General features: G+C 45.6%; 1 protein-coding gene across 2 annotated transcripts in view; it reads left to right on the top strand.

Moving 5' to 3' along the window:
* Nucleotides 1-24,205, top strand: part of Creb3l2 (cAMP responsive element binding protein 3-like 2) — a 115,022-nt gene that overhangs the window by 38,648 nt on the left and 52,169 nt on the right. For both annotated transcript variants that reach the window (XM_006505824.4, NM_178661.4), the window contains exon 2: nt 23,601-23,817. In XM_006505824.4, the coding sequence (XP_006505887.1) occupies nt 23,788-23,817 (30 nt within the window). In that variant the 5' untranslated portion in view covers nt 23,601-23,787. The remainder of the gene's footprint in view (nt 1-23,600; nt 23,818-24,205) is intronic.

Genomic DNA, 24,205 nt, shown 5'->3' with positions numbered 1-24,205 from the left:
TGCCCTCCAGATGGCCTGGGGGACATTACTTCTCTGTGAACAGGTTCTGTCAGAAGTTTCTAGTTTTATTTGCAATACTTCAGAGTTTTTTTTAAATGTAAAGATAAGAGAACAAAGTTATATATTAAAAACTTGAGTGGAGTTATTTGTTAATTATTCCCTCCGAAATACTGTTTTTTCTTTCTTCTCTTCTTTCCTTCTTTTCTGGCTTCTTGACTATTCTGGCTTTGTTTTTCTTTCTTCTCTTTCTTTCTTACTTTCTCTTTAGTTTTGAAACCAGATCATTTCTTTTATGATGGATTGAAATCCTCACAATGAACTGCATGCTGCAACAGCTGCCCCTCATGGGTTTAGGTGTTCCTTCGAGGAATTCATGTCTGAGTCTGGTATGGACAGTTTTAGGTCCCACGTCCGTCTGGCCCCCGCACTGTCCCACTCTCAGTCTTGGTGCTCCAGTTGTGCTTTCTCTTGCCCTTGGCAGGGCAGGCACATGTGCCACGGGTGGTGGGGCTTAGATCCCCAATAGCACATCTTTGCTCTCCAAACTGTGACATTCCTTTCAGCATCTTGCTTCTCCCACCCAGGCCAAATAGACCAGTTACTTGAAGATGTTTTATAATGAAAACAAAGGTTCAGATATTGAAACCATACTGTACTGAGATTGTATTTACTTCTAATTGCCATCTTTTAACTTAATCTCCCCACTTCCACCACTTCCTGTGGATAATCTTCTGTCCTGAAACTTTAAATAATTTCCTAAGTATTAAAATGCATGGATTTTAATCCCAGTTGGAAATGAGAAGGCCAAGTCCCCTCACACATATTTCTAAGGCACTGAGTAATTTGGACATGTTTGTTTGGCTGTTGGGGCTCATGGGGAGATGAGGAGGTTGTACTAAAGAGTTAATCACAACATGGTCATTGAGACTGTTCTTACCTAGTGAAATGTCCCTCCAGTAGCCAGAGCTGGTTCTATCAAATGTCAGTGAACATATGCTCTTCCTTCAACTATGTGATGGCTCTGTATACCACAAGGGTGGAAAAGGAGCAAGAATTTCTACATAGTGTCGAGTGAGTGTGTGTTAAACCACTTACAGAAAGGCAGGTGGGAATCTGAAAGGTCAGAGGAATATTGGTTGATCACAGCCATTGACTATTTATCTTTCAAGGGTGTTTAAAAGGGAGTAGGTATGCACTTCAGTTACGGTGTCTCTCTAGCAGACAAGAGACCCTGGGTTTGATCCCAGTACCACATACAAAACTAGGCATGAGGGTACAACCCTGTCCCAGAATTTGGGAGACAGAGGCAAAACGAACAGAAATCCGAGGTTGCCTCAGGCTGCATAGGAAGTTTAAGGGCCAGCCTGGGATACATGAAAAGTCTCAAGAAGGTATGTGGGAGGACCAGAAAGTTGGAGAAATTCGTTTAATGCTAACTAAGATCCCAGCCTCCCTGGTTCCTGCAGAGGGGCAGGGTGAGGTTGCACGGCAGAGCAGCTCCCCTGGAGCAGAGCGTCCTGCAGCTGAGTTCTGCTGACACAGGAGTGCCAAGTGACAGTGCTGAGGAAATCTGCAGCCTTTCCTCTCCCCCTCTGGAGGCTAAAGGACTGTGCCTGGGTGTCTAGGACTGTGGGGTATACCAGGAAAGTAGAGGGCAAACGGGAGCAATCGATCACCCTGCTTTCCAGACTTCTTGCCTTTCTCCTCACGCATGGCCAAAGAAGGCAGAGACATTCCAGACTCCTTTCTCAGTTTTAAGAATAACATTCACCCATGAGAGACCTACAGAGCTTGGCCAAACAAAACAATCTGTTTTGAGAAAACTCTCTCTTTCTCTCTGTCTCTCTCCCTCTCTCTGATGTCTCTGTGTCTCTGTTTCTATCTTCCTCTCTCCCCCCTCCTTCTCCCTCTCTGTTTCTTCTATGGTGCTGGGGATCCCAAACCTAATGTATTCTGGACAAGTTTTTGACTGCTGAGTTATAAGCACTCCAGACTAAATGATCCATTTTAAAACCAGGGGTGCTCCTCCAATGTTTGGATGTAAGCACGAGGTGCCTGCGGGGGGGGGGGGGGGGGGGTAGCAACCTGCCTGCTGCTCCTGGCTGCTCCTGTATAAAACCTTCCCACCTGCTGAAAGTTTCCTGAAAGCAGTGAGCTGAAGACCTTTCAGGGAGAGCAGGCTCTTGAGAGATGACCCCTGCCTGCAGCTGCTGCTGCTTCCACCTCTGCTGGGCAGCTGTTGACTTTGCAGGCCGGAAGGGTATCTGTGATCTGCCAGTTATATCCTGAGCACTGTGTAGCCTTTTCTCTTTAGGAAAAATAATACGCAATTGGGACATGATGTCACCAAGTGCTACTCCACTCCACCTCCTAGAATCATTCAACACTGTGGATGGATTTCAACCATCATCTTGCTTATCCTTTCTATGTAAATATAATAGATACTGTCTAGCACCTCAGGGTCAAAGGGCAGAACTCTGGTTATTCTGTGGAGGCTGAAAATAGCAGAACCCCAGCAGGGGCCTCTTGGATGGAATCTTCTCTCCATGAAGAGTGAAGAGTTTTTTACCCTGTGACTCACCAGAACAGCTTTGTTTATTCTTTAAGCTTGCACCTCAAGCGCGCGCGCACACGCGCGCACACACACACACACACACACACACGCAGCCCTCTGGTTTTCCTCCTGACGAGGTTGCATGTCTGTGTGATATCTCTGGCTGGTGTGAAAGTCATGATGTTTTTCCACTCTGCAAAGGTCCTCTTTGTTTGACTAGCCATGAAGACCTCTCCTTTACTTGGTTGTCTGGCTGCCTGCTGTTTGTTGAGCTAGTTTGCATCAACAGTTGCCTAGACACCATGTGAAGACAGGCTTGGGTAAAGACTTTTCCTTTTTTCCCTTCCTTCTTTTCTTCCTTTCTTCCATTCTTTCTTTCTATCACAGGTGCATTCTGATTAAGATTGGTGTTATAAATAGATCACTGTATATATCCTGGCCTTAAGGTACATGGAAGTCAAACCAGAACCCCATACATGGGGTTACCTCCATGTGCCTGTAGTCAACAATCCAGGATGGTCATAGATGACCCAAACCTTCCTCTTCCACAACTTCCCTCCATGGAGACTCTGTGTTGTAAATTGCTGGCCCTTTTTAAAGAACATTAGCAAAACCAACAGAAAAATTTCAGACACCATTATTCATCTGCCAGCTACTCGGAGCTCAGCCAGGCTTGAGTGTGTGTGACGGGAGAAGGTGGGTGCCCCAAGTTGGTCATGATGCGGGAATGTGTTATATGGAGTGGCCATCAATCAGCCCAGTGATACGCAGGTTTTCAGCAGAGCAACACTAGGAGCTAATCCTCTTTTAAAAGCAGTTACAGTGACTTAGAGGGACAAACTCCCTAACCCTGAATTCTGTTACTTCCCAGGAAACAAATCATGATGGAGTCAAGAGACACCAGTGGGCACACCTTCAAAGTTCTTATTAAATGATTCAAGGATTCTTAAACTCCTGGGCAGGGAACTAAATGATTGTGGCCGGACCTGGGGTCAAAGGAGAAAGAGATGCCAGGAAAGGATAGTGTTGGTAAAGTCAGCAAATATTGACTAAGCACCTCCTACTCGCAGAATTTCCCTTATAGGTGGGGTAGGGTCACTGTCAAACAGTCAACAAAGTAGGAGTCAGATAATAAAGTCCAGAACAGATAAATGTTAATTTCAGATAATGACAAGAGCAAATGTGGATGATAAAACGGTTTTGTGACCCCAGGGTAGGCATAGGCACCGACTTCTGGAGCTGGCTTTTGATATGGGCTGCTGGGGGCCTGGGAGGGGTTTGGAATCAACAGCCAGGAGATGGGGAAGGAGGTGCATCATGGAAGAGATAGAAATCCAGACGCAGAGGATGTGCAGGGCTTAGACAACAAACTATGTCCAAGTTTCCCAGATGGTCTTAATTGCCTTTGGGGGGGGGGACGCCTAGCAGGGTATTAGTCACAGAAATGACAATAAGGATATGTAGATTTTCCCTGTAATCGCTTCTTGCTATTTGCAAAATAGCAAGTCCCACAAAGTCATTGAACTATCTAATAGCAGAGGAGAGAAATGTGAAGATTCTCATAAGCCTCTCATGCCAGCATTTTTATCAGCCAGTTGATACATAGTCTTAATAGTGTGTGCATCTGTTTAGGGACACCTCATTCAATGAGTTCTGCTGGCTTGTTTACACTGGACTACGGTCCAGAGCACCATACCTTGTTTGGATGGCACTTATCTAGCCTAAGGATGGTTTCTGTGAGGCACGTCATCATCTCCTTGCTTTGGGGAGCAAAGGCACCTCACAACTGTGCCTGGAGCTGCTTCAAACAGCAGACTGACTCATCGACAGTGCACAGATGTGTAAACACGACACTGAACAGACCCCGCAGAGGACACCGTTTCCGGTGTGAGGATGGAGTCAGGCTGCTGGCACCCGGAGCCTGAGCAGCAGTGACCTCAGTTTTCCGTGCTTTGCACAGACTCGCAAGAGACTCCCACTGGGAGGGGGGGTGGCAAGTAAACCCTAGCAAGCAAATGAGTCACAAATACGGAGTCTGTGGGTAGTACAGTGTGTCCCACTGTCCTCCTGACTGGTGCTACATGGTTGACAGTATGGTAAGTGGCTTGCCATGAATGCAGCTCTATTCACAGAGCCAACTCTTGAAAGCCCGAGGAGGAGGTAGCTGAAAAGGCCGAGGTAGGTAAGAAACAGCCCCATATGTCTTAGGAAGGTTGAGGGCAGTCATTTGCCTTTCACTTAGGAGGGAGCTTCATGTGCTGTGGACTAGCTGCCCAGAAAACAGTGCAGCTATAAGCTGACTGGAATCATACCTGCCTCTACCTAAAATAATTGGCAAGTATTTTGCCCACTGTCCTGGATAGTGAGTCTTGCCCCTTTCTTTGCTCACTATCATTTGGTAAGAATAGATGTACATGAAAATCGTAGCTCATGTTGCCCACTCGACACAGACAGACATGGTTCTCTATGTACTTATTTCAAAATTGTACGTGCTCATGATGTTCATGCTGCACCCATGCCTTCAACATGAAGGATGAATTAATTAGCTGTGAACTCTAACTTTTCACGGAAGGATGGTCTCGTGGGAAAATGTGGTTCTTACACTCAGGGAAATAGATGCTCATTTTCTGTCTCTGCCCCTCTCTGAGCTGCACAATTTTGGGCCCATTGTAGATCTTTTCTGGGCTCACACTTTCTCATTGGTAAACTGACTAACTAATATGTCTGTTGTAAAGATTTATTAAAATAATATATTTAGCCATTTTCCTCGTCATGCTTCCGTGGCTAGGCCTTAGTGGACAGCTAGCTCTTCGGTGGCTTCCTAGATAAAATGAATGAATCATCGTGTAGACAGCGACCTTTGTCTCCCAGCTGCTCTGCCTGGAGAGGATCACTCCCAATCGAACCGTTATCACATCGTCCGTGTACCCTGGCTTCTGCATCAGTAAACACCTTAGCCTGATGTCACTATTGACTTTCTTCCTTTTAAACACAAATGTTCTAGAGTACACACAGAGGAAGATTCCCTTAGATTCTTTTCCCCTCTAATCTTGAGGGAGATGTTGCCAGGTTTTCTGTGTCCCCTGGTGAGTCAGGGGCTCAGGAACACTCACTTGGTATGACAGACAAATATGAAAGGGATGGACAGCTACTGGTCTAGTGTGGTACCTGTCACATCAAGGGAAAAGTACAGTACCAGGAATGGCTTGAACCACAGGATCCCGACCAGTAGCCAAGTCTTGGAGGTACTCGACAAGGGATATAAAGATTCCCCATTTTATGATAATTTCGCAATTACATGATACTATATGGTTCTTTATACCTAATAAGGACATTTTACAGAATTTATACTTGATTTTAAAACTCTATTTATCATACTGTGGATTGGGCCCAGGGCCATGGGTATGCTAGGTAAGTTCTCTGTTACTGAGCTTCATTCTCAACCCAGGAGATTCTTTTAAAAGACTCTATGTGAAGTTAGCAGGTGAACCCAGCTACCAGAGAGCGTCATAAGGTCAGCCTGACAATGGCAAAGACCACAGGTCGCCGTCTCATGCTAAGTGGCTCTGTCTCGCTGAACTTTGATAGCTGCTATCTGGAGGAGAGAAATTTGTTTGTGTTGCCTTGACTTTTGAGATAACCTGGGTCCTTGATGGTCTCTGGACCCTGAGGTGAGCTGACTCATTGTTCAGCTATGGGGAGGAAAGGGAATTTTTATGGACTTGATTGGGTCTCTTTTCCATGTTATGTGACAGTCCTACCACATCTCCCATTATAGTTGTTTGTCCTGTTATATCTCACACTTATGTAGACATATGCAATGTCCCATGTTTGCTCTGATTGCTGTAATTTCTCTAATGACCATCTGTTGTTTTGTGTATACCACAGAACAAAGGCAATGCGATGCACCGAGCACACACCTAGGATCGGGTAGTCTCAAGCAATGGACGGGATGAGAAAGAAGTTATTGTAATGAAGCTACTTTTCAGCAGTTCACTAGCATTCATGCTGTCATAATCAATTCAGTAGAAAGATTCAAACTAGAAAACCCATGTGTTGAGCCAAGCACACTTTTAAACAGCTGAGAAAGCATTCTGAAGGTTTAATACTTGCCTTGATTAAGGCTAACTAACATTCTGTTTCCTTCTGGTAGTCGCAACAGGTATCTGCTAGCGGGAGCCAAGTAGGGACACCAAAACTGTAACACATCTATTTTATTTTAGCCTTAAAGAGTTAGAGAGTTGGAGAATAGAGAAGTCATAGGTAATTTTTGTTCCCACCACAGTCTTTCTCTGGCTATTATCAAGCCTGAAGCTTGGGCACGAGCTGAGGAAAATTAATTGGATCCTGAATGGAATTTGGGCAGAATATAGTACCAGCCTCTATAGTGGATAAATGATTTTTTAAGTGTCCTGGCAGGCCCTGAGCTATAAGACAGTTTCTCTGTATATCTAGAACTTAGTCTAGTTTACCCAACACATCCTGAATTTGTCTTCTCTGAATTGAAGACAAAGAGGCTGGAGAACATAGTGAGATACCATGGAGGCCTCAAGCCATCGAGGAAAGCAAGTGTGGTCTTGAAAGGTGCCTGGGATTGGGGGTAGAAGAGGCTTCGTTGAGGTCACATGGAGATCTTGTTCCTACATGGATCCAGGCACCAGAGCAGGAGGACCTGGAAGGGTAGTTACATGGAGGAAGTGCCAGGTTACAGAGCTGGTCACAGAGCTAGCTGAAACCGGCTGGAGGGAGACTGATGCAAGGTCAGCTTGCACAGACAGGCAGAGAGAGGAAGAAGATGTGGAAATGAGTCTTCCAGAAGCATCAGCAGTCAAGCTGCGTTGTGACCAGTCTTAAGGTAGAATACAAAAATGTCTTAAGCAAATATGTCTCCTTTGTACATATCAAAAACCCCTCCTCCTTTCTTCAGTTTTCTTTGCAAATGTTTCTCTCAAAGGAAATCAACTTCTTGCTGTCCTGGACCATTAGGAAAAAGATGCACTCCCCTTCTCTGACACTCTCCTATAGCCCCAGATATAGGCCAGGGCAGAGCAGCAGGCTTGCCAGAGGTGAAGTTCCAGCCAGACTTCTTTTGTAGTTAGACTTCTCAGAGCTGTAAGTGACAGGATGAGAGGCAGACCTCAGGTTCAGGAGACAAATGCAGAAAGGGGAGGCTTGGCTTCTCACACGGGGCTAGAGGCTGCCTGTGAGGCTCACAGCCTCCCACAACTGCCACACAGGTGGAGGAGACCGTAGACATGAGGCCTAATGACGGGTTGTTTCATGTGTTGGTCGGCCTGAGATACTGTGTGCAGCAAAGCCCCATAGCCTGGGTGACTTCGGTGCAGGGCTTTCTTACAGATGTGTAGGCTGGGTAGACCTGTCAGGAAGCCAGAGTAGTTGGATTTGGTTGAGGGTGCAGTTCCTGGCTCATGGATACTACGCGTGTTCTCAAAGAGGGAAAGGAAAGGGACCAGAAACATGACTCAGCAGGTAAAAGGACTTGCCACAAAGCTTGACGACTGGAGTCTGATCGCAGGGTTTCTTTCACATGCTGGAAGGAAAGAAAGATCCAGCTCTGGGAAGCAGACCCTCCGCATGTGCTCCAGGGTGGGCCTGCTCATCCCTTCCCCACTGTATAAATAAAGGAAAGTTACAAAATGGAAGAAGAAATTTAATAATGTAAGAAATAGACAATAGAGGAAATTTAAGGAGAAAGGAAAGAAGGGAATAAGAGAGATAGGGAGGGAAGGAGAGAGAGAGAGAAGCAGAGAAGAAAGAAGAGAAAGAGGAGACAGAGAAGAGAAAGAGATGCGTGGAGTGGGAGGGAGGAGGGTGCATGCTGTATGCATGTGTGTGTGGAAGCCCGAGGTCAGTCTTGATTGTTCCTTGGGTGCTGTCCACCATGTTTCTTGTTAATCTATCTTGTTAAAGATAGATTATCTTTGCTGTGCTGGAGCTTGCCCGTTAGGCTAAGCTGGATGCTGGCTATGTTCCCGACTCTCCAGGGCTGGCATTACAAGCAACTGCCACACCCAGCTTTTTTGACATTGGTTTGGGGTATTGAAATTCAGATCTTCACACCTGTGTAGTAAGAACTTTGGAGGCATCTCTTTTGCTTCTTTGCAGGAGAGAATTTGTCCTATCCTGAGGGCCCTTCCCTTATGACATCATCTAAACCTGACAACCTCCTGAAGGACCCATCTCCACAATGCTAGCACATTGTGCAGGAGAGATCCAACACATGAGGTTGTGGGATAATACAGTTGTGGGGTGGTTTTGCCTTTAGCATTACTACAAAGTACCACAAACATAGCAATTAGAAAAACCATGTTTATTTTGTCTTGTTTCCTGTGGGCAGATGTCATGGCCTAGCTACCTCTTTTCCCACCTCTTACCGCCTTTCAGTCAGGTGGCAGCTGGAGCCTCAGCCTCTGTAGAGTCCCTTCTTTGGGTTCACGAGTCAGTTGTAAGCTGGGTATATCTTTGGGCCTTTTTCAGACCAGCAGGAGGGAAGTTTCTCTACTTGGAGATTGATTGATTGATTGATTGATTGATTGATTTTTTTTAAGATCTCCTGGTTAGGACAGCGCTAGTGTCCTAGTTAGGATTATTCTCACTGTGGTGAAACACAGTGACCAAAAGCAAGCTGAGGGGGAGAGGGTTTATTTGCACTTCCTTCCACGTTGTAGTCCATCACTGAAGGAAGTCAGGACAGGAACTCAATCAAGCAGGGCAGGAACCTGGAGGCAGGAGCGGATACAGAGGTCGTAGAGGGGTTCTGCTTACTGGCTTACTCAGCCTGTTTTCTTATAAAACCAAAGGATAGCATCACTCACGATGGACTGGGTTCTCTAATTAAGAAAATGCACTACAGCTAGATCTTATGGAAGCATTCTCTCAATTGAGGTTCCCTCTCTTTCAGATGACTCTGGCTTGTGTCAAGTTGACATAAAAGTAGCCAGCCCACCTGGGCAGGATTGTCTCCTATTTAATGAACTAGTCAATGAGTTAGAACCTTAATTACATCTATAAAATCACCCTCATATCAACCTCACCATCTCTACCCTACTCTTTATTGCAGAGGTTACACACTGGAAAAGGGGCTAACTACATAGAGAATGTAGAACGGGGTGGGGGGGAGGGAGTTGGGGGTCTGCTTAGAATTGGGCCCGCTATAGCAGGCGAGAGAAAGTGAGTGGACAGGGTCTGTCTGGTGCCTTCGTTGGCAGTAATGGGGTGGGTATTTGGACTGTAGGATCAAGAACTTTTCTTTTAGGTATTTTTAGTCAATAAAGCATAGTTCAATAATACAGATTACCGTGAGTGGAGACTTGGATTTACACAAGAGAGTCCATAGTAGAGAGATGCTGGCACCCTGATAGAGCCTGCTTGGTAAGGAGCTGTGAAGGCAGGGCCCTGGCTGGGCTTGGGAGCCTGTTGTGCCGAGCTGCCAAATGGAGCCACCCGAAGCCTGTACTCTCACCAGAACTGTTCAGAGGGTATGAGTCTTAATTGCTACTAATGTCGGGGAGAAACTTGAGGGGGGATTTCTGTCCACTTAACAGCCTGTCAGAGTAGAGGTGCTCAGCGACTTGGGGCATTAGTGCTCTGCAGACTGGCTGTGTTTTAAGCCCATGGCCCCCAGGGGGCTATTTATTTACTTATTTAACAAGGATGGAATATCCAATATCCGCCCTCTGGACAGAAAACCGTTGCTAGTCAGGTATCCTCACTGTTCTTTGTTCCCTGAGGTCTATTTAAACCAGGTTTCACTTAATTCTTTTAAATGGAGTCTGCCTTTCAAGGCAGGAAAAAGTGTAGAGTGTGTGTGGGGTTTTTTTGTTTGTTTGTTTTTTGTTTTTTGTTGTTTTTTTTTGGTTGGTTGGTTGGGTTTTGTTTGTTTGTTTTTGTAGTTGTTTGGTTTTTTTTGGTTTTGTTTTTTGTTTGATTTGTTTGGTTGGTTTGGTTTTTCTCTGCTATCACAAGCTTGAAAGTTTCTGTTGCAGAGAATCACACATCTGATTCTCTCTGTAGCTATTGTCCTCTTGTATATCCCTGATTCTCTCTGTAGCTATTGTCCTCTTGTATATCCCACGTCCCAGCTTTGTTATAGGCACTTGTTCTTTTATCATTGAGAAACCACAGGGAATTCATGTTTCTCAATGCATATATGTGTGAAGGCATTTGAAAATACTCTAGCCAACGGATTTCTGCCACAGCATTTTAAACAGTTACTTAGATGCCCTTTTAGTTATTTAAGAAGTCTTATCTGGGCCACTTTTGGTTTCACACAAGAGGTTGGTCGTAGTGCAGCGTGATTCACTCCATTAGGAGACCCATCTTGGTGACTGAGATCCTGTGTGCTAGTCCAGTACTCAAAGCTCGCTGGTGCAGCCTGTTTGCTGCTTGCAAAGGCCACACTCCTGTTGCATATTTTTTGCCTCCCCCCTCCACCCCCTGCACCCTGCTCAGTTCCCAAGTTTCCTTACAGAGTTTTTAAATGCCTCTTTTGTGAGTTAGCAGCCCCAATAAACAAACCACTTTGTTGAACCCAGGAGTATTAACACTACCACAGTCTCCCAACTTAACTGTGCATGGCAGACATCACGAGGTGGCGGGGTGGTCCAGCTGCGCTTTGGTTTTCCACACACAGACTCTGTATACAGTTCAATGAACTGGGGGTTTGTCTTTCTTGTTTCCTTCTGAATGGGATGCTGGGGCAGAAAGCTGTTTAAAAAGAGGTGAGCAGAAGATCGTGGTAGCACCTCTTTAAAGCTTACTTAGAAAGCCTGACTTCGCCGATGAGAAGGGGAGGTCTCAAGGAATGTGGCGTGTGGATTCTAGTGGGGCGTCAGGCAAGGCAGGCATGGTGTCATCAGCTCACATATCCACCCAGCTGAGTCTCCATTTTTCATTTTATTGTTATTATTATTGTTGTTATTATTATTATTCTTTTTAGACGTGGTCCCATGCACCCTAGGCTTGCCTCAAAGTTGCTGTTTAGGGAAGGATGACCTTGGATTTTTTTTTTATCCCCCTGCCTCTGCCTCCTGGATGCTACGGTTACAAGTATGTGCTACACAGTTTCATGTGGTGCTGGAGATTAAACCCAGGACTCTGCCAGCTGAGCACTATCCCTGGCCCAGGGATCTCCATTTTAACAGTTACTTTTTGACCTTTTGGACTATACGTGTGGTGATACTTTTGGTTGTCACCTTGATGAGAAAGGGGACTCTGATAGCATTTCATGCTCAGAGGTTTTATTGTGTGTAGACTAGTCCTGAGGTGGGGACTCACAGAGTGGCCTGGTTGAGTACTCCAGCAACTTCAGAATCATTTGGTTTCTCCTGAGAAGTGGTGCAGAAAACATGAAACCACGGCCTTGAGCTGTCCTGGAAGTTGCCTTGCCTCTCTTTTTCCTGCTGTGGTTCGTCCGAGCCAAGGCTAGGAAGATCTTGTTCCATGTATGGGATTGTAGGTCAGAGAGAAGCAGTACGGGGCTTTCAAGTCTCCATCCACACTTGACCTGTAAAAGTTGAGTCATGGTTTAGTTTTGTTGATAAACGCCTTTCCGGCTGTTTGTCTCTAAGGCCAGCTGTGGGAATTATGGAAATCAGCCACTACTGTCCAGCTGTTAGCTCAGCTGTCCTCAGGGAAGCAAATTCTTTGCCAAGAATCCCAGAAAAGACCGAGGAGAGGGATTTGCAGGGAAGACTGACTCAGGCTTAAGATTTGTTTTCAGGCTCTGTATTCCCTTAGGTGCAAGGGGACACTGAGGCCAACCACATCATCACCACCTTCTCAAGGTCAAGGGCGTGAGAGAGCAGCTCTACCCTTACCTTATAATCTGAGAAAAGAGACCTAGAAAGTTTCAAAGACTCATCTAGGGTCACAGAAGCACGTAGTGACAATTTGTCTAAAACTAAAGGCCTTACATTCCAAATGGAGCCTTCTCCCCAGTACACGGGCAGACTTCTCTTAATTTATTAGTGAAGCTTTGTCGACTTCCTTGCTAAAATATTCCCTGTGTTCCCACCAAGGCGTTGCATTGTGGTCCCATTGAAGCCACATGTGCTTCTTAAAGCCATTGGCTGCATGGATGAGGGAGAAGAATGTGTCCAGAACTGCAGGCAGCTCTCTGACCACGCTGCCGTGAGCGGCTCTACATCATTGTTCAGCCATAAGCAATACACAGAAACAGTACCTTAGGTTGTCTTCCACAGGAGAGGCTGGCAAGGGTCTCAAGGAAGCTGTTTGGTAACAAGTTTTAACATGTCATGCTTACATGTTTCCCAGACAGCCTCTATAGAACATCTTTGATTTGGTTGTTCTTAGAACAACCTACTAAGATCACAAGATTCCACTTATGTCCTTTCTTAGAAAGAGATGAATGTGATCTCTGCTGCTTAGAATCACATTTTTTAAAAATCCTTTTGGTGTGACCACTATGCTTTCTACCAAGCTGTTGTAGTTGAGTCCTTTTGTGCTGGGCTATGTCATGGGTTCCCAGTAACCCAGTGGGTGGGGATATATATCTCAGGCTTCTTAGTGGTTACTTCAGGTCATCTGAGGGTTTTTTTGGTCCTCAGATTCACCCAAGCAGGAATTTGGCAATGCTGCTTAGCTCTGGTCAGTTCCCTCATAAAAGTTTGGAGAGATGGTTCAGCAGTTAGAAGCACTGGCTACTCTTCCAGGGGACCCAGATTTGATTTCCACATCTACAGGGAAACTCACAACCATCTGTAACTTCAGGCCAGGGAAATCCAAGGCCCTCTTCTGGCCTCTAGGAACCACTGCATATATGTGATGCATAGACATACGTGAAAGGCAAAACACTCACACAGCTGTACATATATATGGTAAAAAATACAGGGAAACATTATTTTAAAGCACAGGTGGGAGGGTTGCATAACATTATAATTCCTGGCTTGAAGAGCACCAAGGAATACAATGGACGTGATTAAATTTGATTGATGGAGAAGCAATCATAGGGAAGGAGAGAGATGGCTAGAGAGCCGAGATGTGGGCCTTTTGCAGAAAGGGGAAAAGCAAATATATCCATTATAAACTGATAGACTGACAGCCAGGGATGTGGCAAGTTGGTACAGCACTTGCCTCAAATGCACAAAGCCGTGGGTTGATACATAGCATGCACAAGTGGGGTCTGACCACTGCATAAACTCTGTACCTGTGTGTATGTGTGTGTGTGGGGGGGTACCTATGCATGCATATCTATAATCCCAGCACTTGGGAGGCAGAGTCAAAAAGAGCAGGAGTTCAAAATGGCATGCCTACAACATGTGTGTGTTGAATTTGTTGTCTCTAGAAGTCTGAAAGGCAGATTTTATTTCTGATTTTTGGATGAGATAGAAAGTACCAGTGACTTAGCCAAGGTTGGATGCTAAGGATAGCAGAGCTGACTTAACATACAGCCATCTCTCAGGACCTAAGGGAGGACTAGGACCAGACGGCCTCTGAGATCAGCAAAATCTGTAGACACTCAAGTCTTTTGCACAATGCCTCAATATTTGCATAAATCTACACACATGTCTTATGTACTTTAAATTATCTCTAAGTAACTTACAGAATAATGCTATGTAAATAGATGTCCGTCATGTTGTTTAGGTAATAATGGCAAGAAAAGAAGCCTGTGAATGCTCGGGAGAGAAGTGGTTGCTTGGGTCATTTGCTTGTTTGGAATCATTTTCAGCTTCAGTTCTCAGTTATTCCCATTTGCAGATGGAGAACCCACAAGCATATCCGTGAGTCCAGTGAGGGAAAAACATGGCTTCACGAGGCTAAGGTCCCCTGATGTGTGGTAGCCTCCATCATTCCAGAGGGAGGGGTCGCATATGCATAGAGTCTAATGGACCAAGAGACTGCATGGATGAATGCCAGAGCTGTGGAATTCCTGGTGCTCTTATCTACGGTGACGGAGCTGCCTCTGGCAGTGAGCACTTAAACAAGACATGGTACCTAGTACGTCTGAGACATCCCCGCCCTCTGACATAGTTGGTTCATAAATAAAACAGAGTCTGTGGAATGTACAAACTCCACGACTCCTTTACCTTTTCATACCTGGCACCTTTGGCATTAGGTCTTGAGTTAAAGGTCAGATTGCATTGCAAAGCTGTAAAAATTCCAGAGTGGCAGGGGGCTTGGGGGTGGGTGGAATTGTTTTGCGAGCCTCTGCAGTCATTTGTCGAACCTCGTGTTTGGGCTAGCCTTGACTCTGACTCATGTACCACTTTCGGCCTCTATTTCTCTCGGGTTGGAATGATCAGACTGGCACACACGGTTTTCAGAGTTTCTGTGGTTATCACTGGTCTCTGACTTCCAGGCTGTGTTATCATACACAAGTGTTCAGGAATGGCAGATGTTAGTCACTTACAGTGGACTCAAGATAGTGAGAACAAGTAACTTAACTGTGTCTTCACTGAAGGATATCAGGAACACCCTGGAATGTTGGGGCAAAGCCCAAAGGTTGGCAATAGATGGGAGCTGGGGGTGGAGGTGTGTGGGTGTACTCTCTGTTAAAGAGTAGAAGGAACCTAAAAGCTGTAGTGTGTGTGTGTGTGTGTGTAGATATTTCTAGAAGAGATTGACCAAAACCCTCTCCTTATTTACTTATATCATGAAAATATAAAGGGGCTAAAAATTGCAAACTAAAGAATACAGGAAGGAATATCAACAAGGCACCAAACAACATCCAGGAAGAGACACTTGAGAGAATTTAGCTAGAAGATGATAAATCAGAAATTTAAATCCATTTAACTCCACCTATGGGTGAGTTGAGTTTAGACTAAGCTGTGTTGGAGACTGTATGCTAATTGTGGAAGAGTTAAGAATGTAGATTTTCTAGGCTCTGGTACCTAGGACAGACCAGGCATGGGACCCCTCTGTGTTGCCAACACTCCGATCTAATGGTGGAGGTGATTCATCTGAACTTTGCCATGAAAGGAGAGAAAGGAAGAAGAAGGGGCTGGCCATGAAGACGGCTGCTCTCCACACTCCACAAGTCTGTATGGCTCCCCTTAATAATTGGAGAGAAGAGAACTACAGATTCCATATTGCTTTAGCATCGAGTGGTTAGCTCCATCGTGATTTTGAATGGCTTTCAGTAATGAAGGTCAGATTCAACTCCTTGCTAAAGTAGAAGCAAGAAAAGGACACACAGGCTCAAAATAAACCAAAAGGCCTTCACTGTCTCTCAAGGCTCTGCTGCTCTAGGAGAATCCTAGGAGCTCTCTCTGTTACCATAAGGAGATGGTCCTGCTGATGGGGTCCAAGTTAAACTTCTAAAAGCATTTCTTTGCAAAAACTAGGAATCTGAGTTGCTAGCCCTCTGGTACTGATGTGGAGGTGGGGGGTGGTGTTGGAAGTGTCAGAAAGCAAGCCAGAGACCAGAAATCCTGCCTTGCTCCTTCCAATTGCTGTCTCCACCCTATGGCTTGCCCTAGCCTTGGGAAGATAGAGTAATGGGGTGGGAGCTCTCTGTCTTCAGAAAAGCTCCAAACATTGAACATGGAAGGTAAACATCACTGTATGTTCTTGTTACCCCAACAGGGGCAGCAAAGGCTTTTGGTCAGGCTCTGAGGCTAGTTCAGAAATTACTCAGACACACATTTGGGGGTCATTTGCAGCTGTAGATGTCAATGACGCAAGCAGAAAGCAAATGGAACTTGTTTGTGCTGCTAAAGGAAACTGCTGGAGCCCTGTTGCAGGGACCACCGATGGGCTAATCTTTCCTGAAAGTCACGAACTCGTGTGTGTGTGTGTGTGTGTGTGTGTGTGTGTGTGTGTGTGTGTGTGTGTGTGTATACACTAAGAGTAGACAGTCTTCAAAATGCTGTGCATTTTCCCCACAGCAAATTCAAGAAGAGCTGCTGTGAGCCATTATGGGTTGGGCTGCATTCATAATTTCTTATTTTAATGGCAAAAAGTTGTGTAGTTTAAAAGCTGTTTGTACTAGAGCATGATACCAGGCCAACAATATCTGTAAAACTTTACGTTTAGATAATAGGTAAATGAAGGGTGACAAGAAATCTTGAAGAGTATTTTGAGGTTCAAAGCAAAATTGAACAAGAAACACAAAGGACTTCCCAGACAACTATATTCATGATCAGCATCAAGGTCAGAGTGACCCACGTGTTACAGTTGGTTTGCCCTGGCACATTCTTCACACGGGGGTCAGCAATTTATGTCAGACTTCACTCAGTGTTAAGCCTTCTGGGGTATAGACAGGTGTGTACTGACATGGGTCCGCATTCCAGTGCTCATAGTTAACTGTCCCCCAATCCTGGTGTGCCCCTGCTCTCTTACATACAACCTACCCATGCCTTTATAATCCGATTAATTCTATTACATTGTTTTATGTATAAAGAAAAGCACACTTACATACAATATACTAAGGTATGTATGTCTTGAGAGGGTAAGACTTGGGACAGTTTCTCTTACTGCTAGTTGTATTTCAATAAAGCAAATTACATTTGCCAATGTAAAAATCAAACCCAAGAAACGCATACCCCCCATAACTCCTTTTATAATGAAAAAAGGTCCAAGGCTTTTCCCTTATTAATATTATCATTATTTTAATTTAGAGACATCTGTAAAGTGTAGTGCCACATACAAATTGGGCACAGTTGGAATTTTCTTGTAGTGAGGTTTGACTCATCAGCCTTATTTATTTATTTATTTATTTATTTATTTATTTATTTATTTATAACTTTAACAGTGTTGCCTTCTTCCTTCGGGTTGCAGTGTGTGTACAGAGGCCAGAGTGGGAACCTCTCAGGTCTAAGGCCTCCAGAGGAGGGGACAGGGAGGGAAGCCTTGTGGTCTTCAGAGCTTGAGGACAGCTCCTTCTGCCCCAGGACAGGAGAACTGCTTTGTTGGAAGGAGGCCACTGTTTCTAAAGTGAATTTGAGGTGTGTCTTCTAAATCTTTTTTTTTTTTCTGTCAGCTTGTCCCACCACATTCCCCATTCTGCAGCTCTAGTTCCTGGGCCTGAAGTGCTGTGTATAAGTGTATAAGGCTCCTGGCATTCCGTTTTGATTTTTGAAGTACAAAGACTTCTTTTTTCTGCCCAAGTGTACTCTTTTTCAGAACTAAGGTGGTCCCAGCTTCAGGCCCACAGGCCCAGAGAACGGAATGCTGAGTAAGAACAGATTGGGGACTTTGGGTGGCTGTCCCTGGGGTTCCTCTATCTGAACTCCCTTACCTGTTATACCTGCTTCACTGCCCCAGGGTATAGGTCACAGGGGCAAATAAAACAAACCCACAACAGAGAAGAGAATACTTTCCCTTCTCCAAAGTGGAAAAGCCTGTATGGCTTCATTTTATATTGCCTGCATCATTTTAGAAAATGATAGAGTGCCCTAGCTGAATGGGTTGCTAACCATGGCCTGCCAGTATTTGTGAGTGGTTACTATTATCTTTGCTGACTGTGCTTAGCCTCAGTGCATGGAATATCCCTCTCCTGTCTGGGACAGACTTCAGGGGTAGGCACGCCTGCGTAAGTAGGGTTTGTGTGGCTATGGCTGTGGGCGTGTCTCAGGCAGGATGGCTTAAAGCAAGCACAAGATTGTCCAGTAGATCTTTGAATCAAAGCAAGATACTAAGTATGGACCAAGTCCAACATCATCCTCTCTACCATCCCTTAACATATAACACCGTGTCTATCAAGGTGCATAGGTACTGACTAAGTCTAATGATCACTACACAATTCCTCAGCATACCTCCCCTAAACACACATGCATGCATGTATGCATGCACACACGCCTGCGAGCGGACACACACACATACACATTGATTTAAAAAGTGATGGGTTGACAGCTACAGGGTCCCAGCCTTCTTTCTTTTCATTGGGCTGTGAGCACCCTGGCCAGAGAATGTGTTTCAGAGCGTTCACTTTGTGCAGTTCCATCTTCCTTCCTTCCTCCCTCCTTCACCTGGCCCAGTGCCTTGTCCAGAGAGCTGTATTTAAGCCCCATTGGATGAGAGGCCTCAGAGGTGAATGCCCTGATGGAGATAGTGAGAAGTCTATGCACCGCCTGCTTGAACTCACAGTCCCTTGATTCTCTTCCCAACCCATTCTTTCTCCTGGCCCTCCTGACCTCAGATCTTGGAGCAGGTGATCTTATTAGAGTCAGGTCACCTTTCTAATCCCCTCTCTCTGTGTGTGTGTGAAGGTACATAGGCCTCTGCATGCATGAAGACCAGAAGAGGACTCTGAATGCATATCATTCTTTGCCTTATTCCCTTGAGACAAGGTCCCTCACTGAATCTGGAGCTAGGCTGGTAGCCAGCAATCCCAGCAATCCCCCTGCCTCCACTACTATAACTCTCAGGTTATAGGCATATATGTAGCCACATCTGGAGAAGGACAAAAAGGTCATACCACTTGAGTTAAGCTGGCATGGAGGTCAGCCAGCTACATGGTAGACAAACGACCACATGGCTGGAAGGCAAGCTTTAGAGAAAGTGAAGAAGCCCAAAGTACCAGAGGAGGCAAGTTTAGAACAGAGATAGGAAGAAGAAAGGGAAAGTCTGTGCTTTTCTGAGTAAATCAGAAAAGTGGGGTGACTTTAGAAGCCATGGGGCTTCAGCCCTGTAAGCTGCTGTGCTGGGCAGGGGCTGGAATTCTGAGAAGATATAGTAAATCCATTATCTCTGTAAAGGGACCGTTATTCTATGTAGTATAAGTTAATGTAAGACTGCCTTCCTAGGGCCGGCCTCATAGGCTGCCCATTGACCTGTCCAATTGAAAGGTTAGGTCTCCACACAGGCCAGAGATTTCAACCTCTTGACCAGAAAAAAAACAAGTTTCCCTTATCGTGCTCTTATTATTGATGACATCATTTATAAACCTTTAAAGGGAGTCACCCAGTATCTTCACTGAGCTGGATGAAGCACATCATGTTATGAAGTGGGGTTTAGCCGAGTTTCAGCTCAGATGACTCTGAACTCTGTAGCAGAAGTTCCTCCATTTCCTCTGCCAATGGACCATAGGAGGCATTACTAAGTACTTCTCCACTGAATACTCTCAGTATTTTAGTACAGTTTTCATGTGCTCATTAGTAGATGGTCAGTCTGTGAGTGTGTCTGCTTAGCATTAGAGGCAGGCGGCAGTGAGGTGGCAGGCTGTAATAAAAAGTACACAGAGCATGGAAGCACTTGAGCTTGACACCCTTCATCAACAGCACAACCCTGGACATAGTGCTTAAGTCTCATACGCCACAGATTTCTCATCGATCCAGAGATGTGTCTCTCTTGTAGGAGAAGATCTGATAGGTCAGCCACTCGGTTCCTCAGGCAAGCCTACCACACTACCTAAGCTACTGTGAAGAACTGTCCACGTATCTTGACTGTGAGGCTCAAATAGCTCTTTCCTGGGAGAAGCAAGGTGGGAAAAATCCCATCAGTTAGAAATAAGAGGACCTTAGTTCAAGGCCTTATGCTAGATGAATGAGATATTGGATTGTGTATTGCTAGGCAACTTCACAAGAGTGCTGTGATCGTGGAGTATGGAGCAGGCTATGGAGTCAACTAGTAAAGCTTGGTTAATTAATAGGCAGGGTTCCTCAGAAACAATTAAACTACATCTATATAACCCCCTTGAGTTTCTTGCTAGAGTATCTGAAGGGTCCAGAAGGTCTCCCTCTTTGAGGCCCGCTTTGTTCTTTTCTCCTGTTTTGGACCACCAGACCATAAAGCCTCTCTATCTGGCTGGCATTAGTGATGCACTGATGCTGGCCTGAGCTCTGTACCAGCAGGAGGAGGCTGTCTTGTCCTGTACATCCCCAAGACCAAAGCTGTGGGTAGGTCCGCCTAGAGCCATTTTGCTGGTCTGAGCCATGGTGTCTGGTGGGACTGATTGAGCATATTTCTTTAGTCTGTGGCCCCACTCAGTGGTTACCTTTGTTAAGATCCAAGGTGAGTGGTTAGGCACTCTTAGTCCTTGCTTCCGAGGCGCTTCTTTTTCCCAGAGGGGGAGGTCATGATGAAGCGCTTGTTAATGACTATGAATTTTTCAGGGCTTCCTGTCATTAGGGCTAAATTGTTTCATAACATAATAATCACTGTATCATCCAAAGTAGGGGGAGCCTGAGGAGGGCGAACACAGCTAGGAGGTTTTATTATTGGTTATCAAGAGGATGCTCATGAAAACATTCATTAGTGCTGCTCCAGAGAAAGAAAACAGGGTGGCAACAGAGCAGGCCAGCCTGGGCAGCTTCTCCTCGCCTCCAGATGGGCCGGGATGCTAGAGGTTTAGTAGAGCCAGCCTAGCTGGACAGAGTTGACCTTGCAGCTTGGGACATAATTGCAGTTTGGAAATGGGCACACTGTGTCCAGTTCTCACTTTTGCATATTATGCTTTGCATTATTTACTTCTTTCTGTTACTGTGATTTTGTTCTTGAAGGGAGCTCCGGCAAATACCTCACAATTGTCACCACCTGTCAATCCATCAGGCCGGAAGTGTAGGCTGACTAGGGAACCATACACTGACCTTAGCTTACTGTATAACCAGAAATCTGGTTCAGATCTTAGCCTTACAGCTTCCCTGCTCCTCTCTAGACTCAGCTGGTTGTAAAGAAAGTTCTTGGATCCCCACACATACACATGATGCAGAATTTCCATCTTTAGTTTCTCCAGATAGTTTCTGTGTATGAAGTAGTTTAAAATAGGCTAGCCCTATCGTAAGTGGCCATGCCTTGGGTAGGCCTGGGTCTTTTCTGTCTTATTTCTTCCTTGTCCCTGGGTCCTCCTCAAGTTTGACATTTGGTAGCTGCAAAAATCTTTGACTTTTCTTCTCACCTTGGACGCAACCTCTAAGGACATTGTTGGTGTCTGAGGACAAGTGTGGTACAGGAAGCAGGATGGTGAGTGGGAGTGGAGCCAGCGTCCTGTTGAAAATGGAAGTGTATATAGAATTATAGGTGCTGAGGATGGCTTCAATATGGAGATGGTTTTGACACTTGGAAGTTTGGCAGTATAGATTCAGAATGCTGTAAAGATTTCTATAACATACAGAACCCCCCCTTCTCATCCCCACCACACACACACACACACACACACACACACACACACACACACTTACACACTACTAACATCACCATGACCATCACATGTGTCTAGTCTAATATGTCAGAAATGCACTGCTAAACACCCTACAACATGCAAAGCAATCTTTCCTAACCCCTGCCCCTGCCCCCCCCCCCACACAATCACATACACACTGCTACCATTACCTCCACACCAGAACTAGAAGAATTGTCTAGTCCAGCATGCTGAGAGTGCAATGAGAAATGTGCAGGGAAGATGCTCAGGGCACTGGTACACACTCAGCTTCCTCCTTGTCCTTCCCTCCCTCCTCTCCTTTCTCTCTCTCTCTCTCTCTCTCTCTCTCTCTCTCTCTCTCTCTCTCTCTCTCTCTCTCTCTGCACTGCCACTTAAGTAGCTTCCTTTTTCTCTCTCTTCTGCTGAGAGTTGGGTATATTCTATCCAAATCTTTCTCTGATTCGACACTTTGTCTGCCACTCACATTCAAACATGGGTGCTTCCTTCTACAAACTAACTTTATCTTCATTGTTTGGAATTGAAGTTGTGTACTAAGGGCGTGACTGTATTCAAGCCAGAAGGATTAAAGGTGTGTGCACAACTAGAAACAGCTTTTTTCCCCCAGTAAATAACACAATCTCAGGGTTCACAGTGCGATTAGATATCCTGCAACAGGAGAGAACAGAGAGAGCTGGGCTGTTAGGTACTTACCACTATTGCAACGCTTGCTTGCCTGATATGATCAACTTACAAAGAGAAAATGTTTCCTTTGGCTTCTATTGTAGAGATTTCTTTGCATAAATTGCCACTTTGCATAATTGATCTCTTTGCCTAATTAGTTTCTGCTGATGCTGTTACTTTGGGCAAGCCAGCATTCCCTAATGTCGAGGTGCATGGCAGAACAGGACTGCTCATTTCATGGCTGAAAAGTGAAAGGGAGAAAAGAAAGATCCCAGGGTCCCCTTTAAGAGCATTTCATCTATGACGTGAAGGGCCCCTGCTAGGCCCCGCATTCTGGCTTTACAGACTTTAGATCCAAACTAATAGCACTACTTCTATTGCAGGCACCTTACGATAGCCACTGTCTCACACTGTGGAAATAGAGGATAGCTTCTCTCTAGCCGCACCGTAGTGGTTTGGTGTTACTAGTGGAGAGTGTGGCTGATCACTGCAGCGATGGCCCTCAGGGAATCACACTATCCTCCGTGCACACTCGTCTGCAGTGGATTTTGCCATTTTTTTTCTCCCAGGGATTAGAGTTGTGTCGTGCCATCCTGTGGCCCTAGGCTAGCTCATCATTTGCTGTGGCTAGAGAGTCCGTGAACACAGGATGCTGTGTAACAGTGATGTATGCTTCTGAGGTCATTCATCTTTCATGCTGTCCTTGATGGAAGATTTCTACCATTCTGTCGGGGAGCACCACCTAGCTTCCTTGAATGAGGGCCCAGGTGTCCAGCTTGCTAGCTCAACCCCTAGCCAAGCATACAGTTCAGGTGTGACTGTACCAGGGCACCTCAATAAAGTCAGTTCCTCACACAATCACAGAGTGACAGGGAATAATAAATTATGGTTAATTTAAACCAGTGAACATTGGTTGTGTTTGCATGTGTATGCGTGTGCACAGGCCAGAGGTCAACCCTAGTGTCTTCTTTAAGGGATGTTCACCTTGTCTTTGGGGTTCTTCAATTAGGTCTGACTGGCCAGTGAGCCCTGGGAGTCAACCTGTCTCTGATTCCCCAGCACTGGCTTTACAGATATGTGCCCACCACAGGTGTGCTTTTGTGTGTGTACTGGCGATCAAACTCGGGTCTCCATGCTTGCGCAGCCTGCCATTTACCAACAGAGCCTTCTCTTCAGCCCCACTGCAGTGGTCAGATGGACAGAGATAGACAAGTGGACGTTATGAGTGACCGAATGTCTGTTTGTCTTGCGGTACGTGTGTGGGGTGACAGAGAACCTGACCTCTTCCCCCTCTGCTTCTTGCAGCACTTCTCGGAGCTCCTAGACGAGTTTTCCCAGAACGTCCTGGGTCAGCTCCTGAGTGACCCTTTCCTCTCAGAGAAGAGCGAGTCAATGGAGGTGGAGCCATCTCCAACATCACCAGCGCCTCTCATCCAGGCTGAACACAGCTACTCTCTGAGCGAGGAGCCCCGGACTCAGTCACCATTTACCCATGCGGCTACCAGCGACAGCTTCAATGACGGTAAAAAAGCTGAGAGCAAGGAAACTCTGGGGGCCTCGAACCTTTTGACTCTAGCTCCGTGAGGAGATGTGATTGCTGGCTTTGTTATTGTTAGCATCCACATTAGACACACACACACACACACACAGACACCCCTGCTGCCTGGTGCTAAGGTAAATGCGAAGAGGTACAGCTTGAACTCTCCTGCGCTAGGCTACATCTCCGGGAACTTGCTGTCACCGAATCATAATGCTCTCTTTAACCCTGGGTCTTGGGCAGCAGCGCAGCCATTTGCAGTCCTGCTGGCCTCCTGGCTCATGATACCCTGCAGTGTGTGAAGCCAGTTATTTTTAAAGAGTCAATCATTTTTCTGACAAAGGATTTTTATGATCATCTTTATGATCATATG

This window comes from Mus musculus, chromosome 6, assembly GCF_000001635.26.
Source record: "Mus musculus strain C57BL/6J chromosome 6, GRCm38.p6 C57BL/6J".
Lineage (NCBI taxonomy): Eukaryota > Metazoa > Chordata > Mammalia > Rodentia > Muridae > Mus > Mus musculus.
Note: the sequence above shows the minus strand (reverse complement) of the source record. Positions and strands in the feature narration are given on the sequence as shown.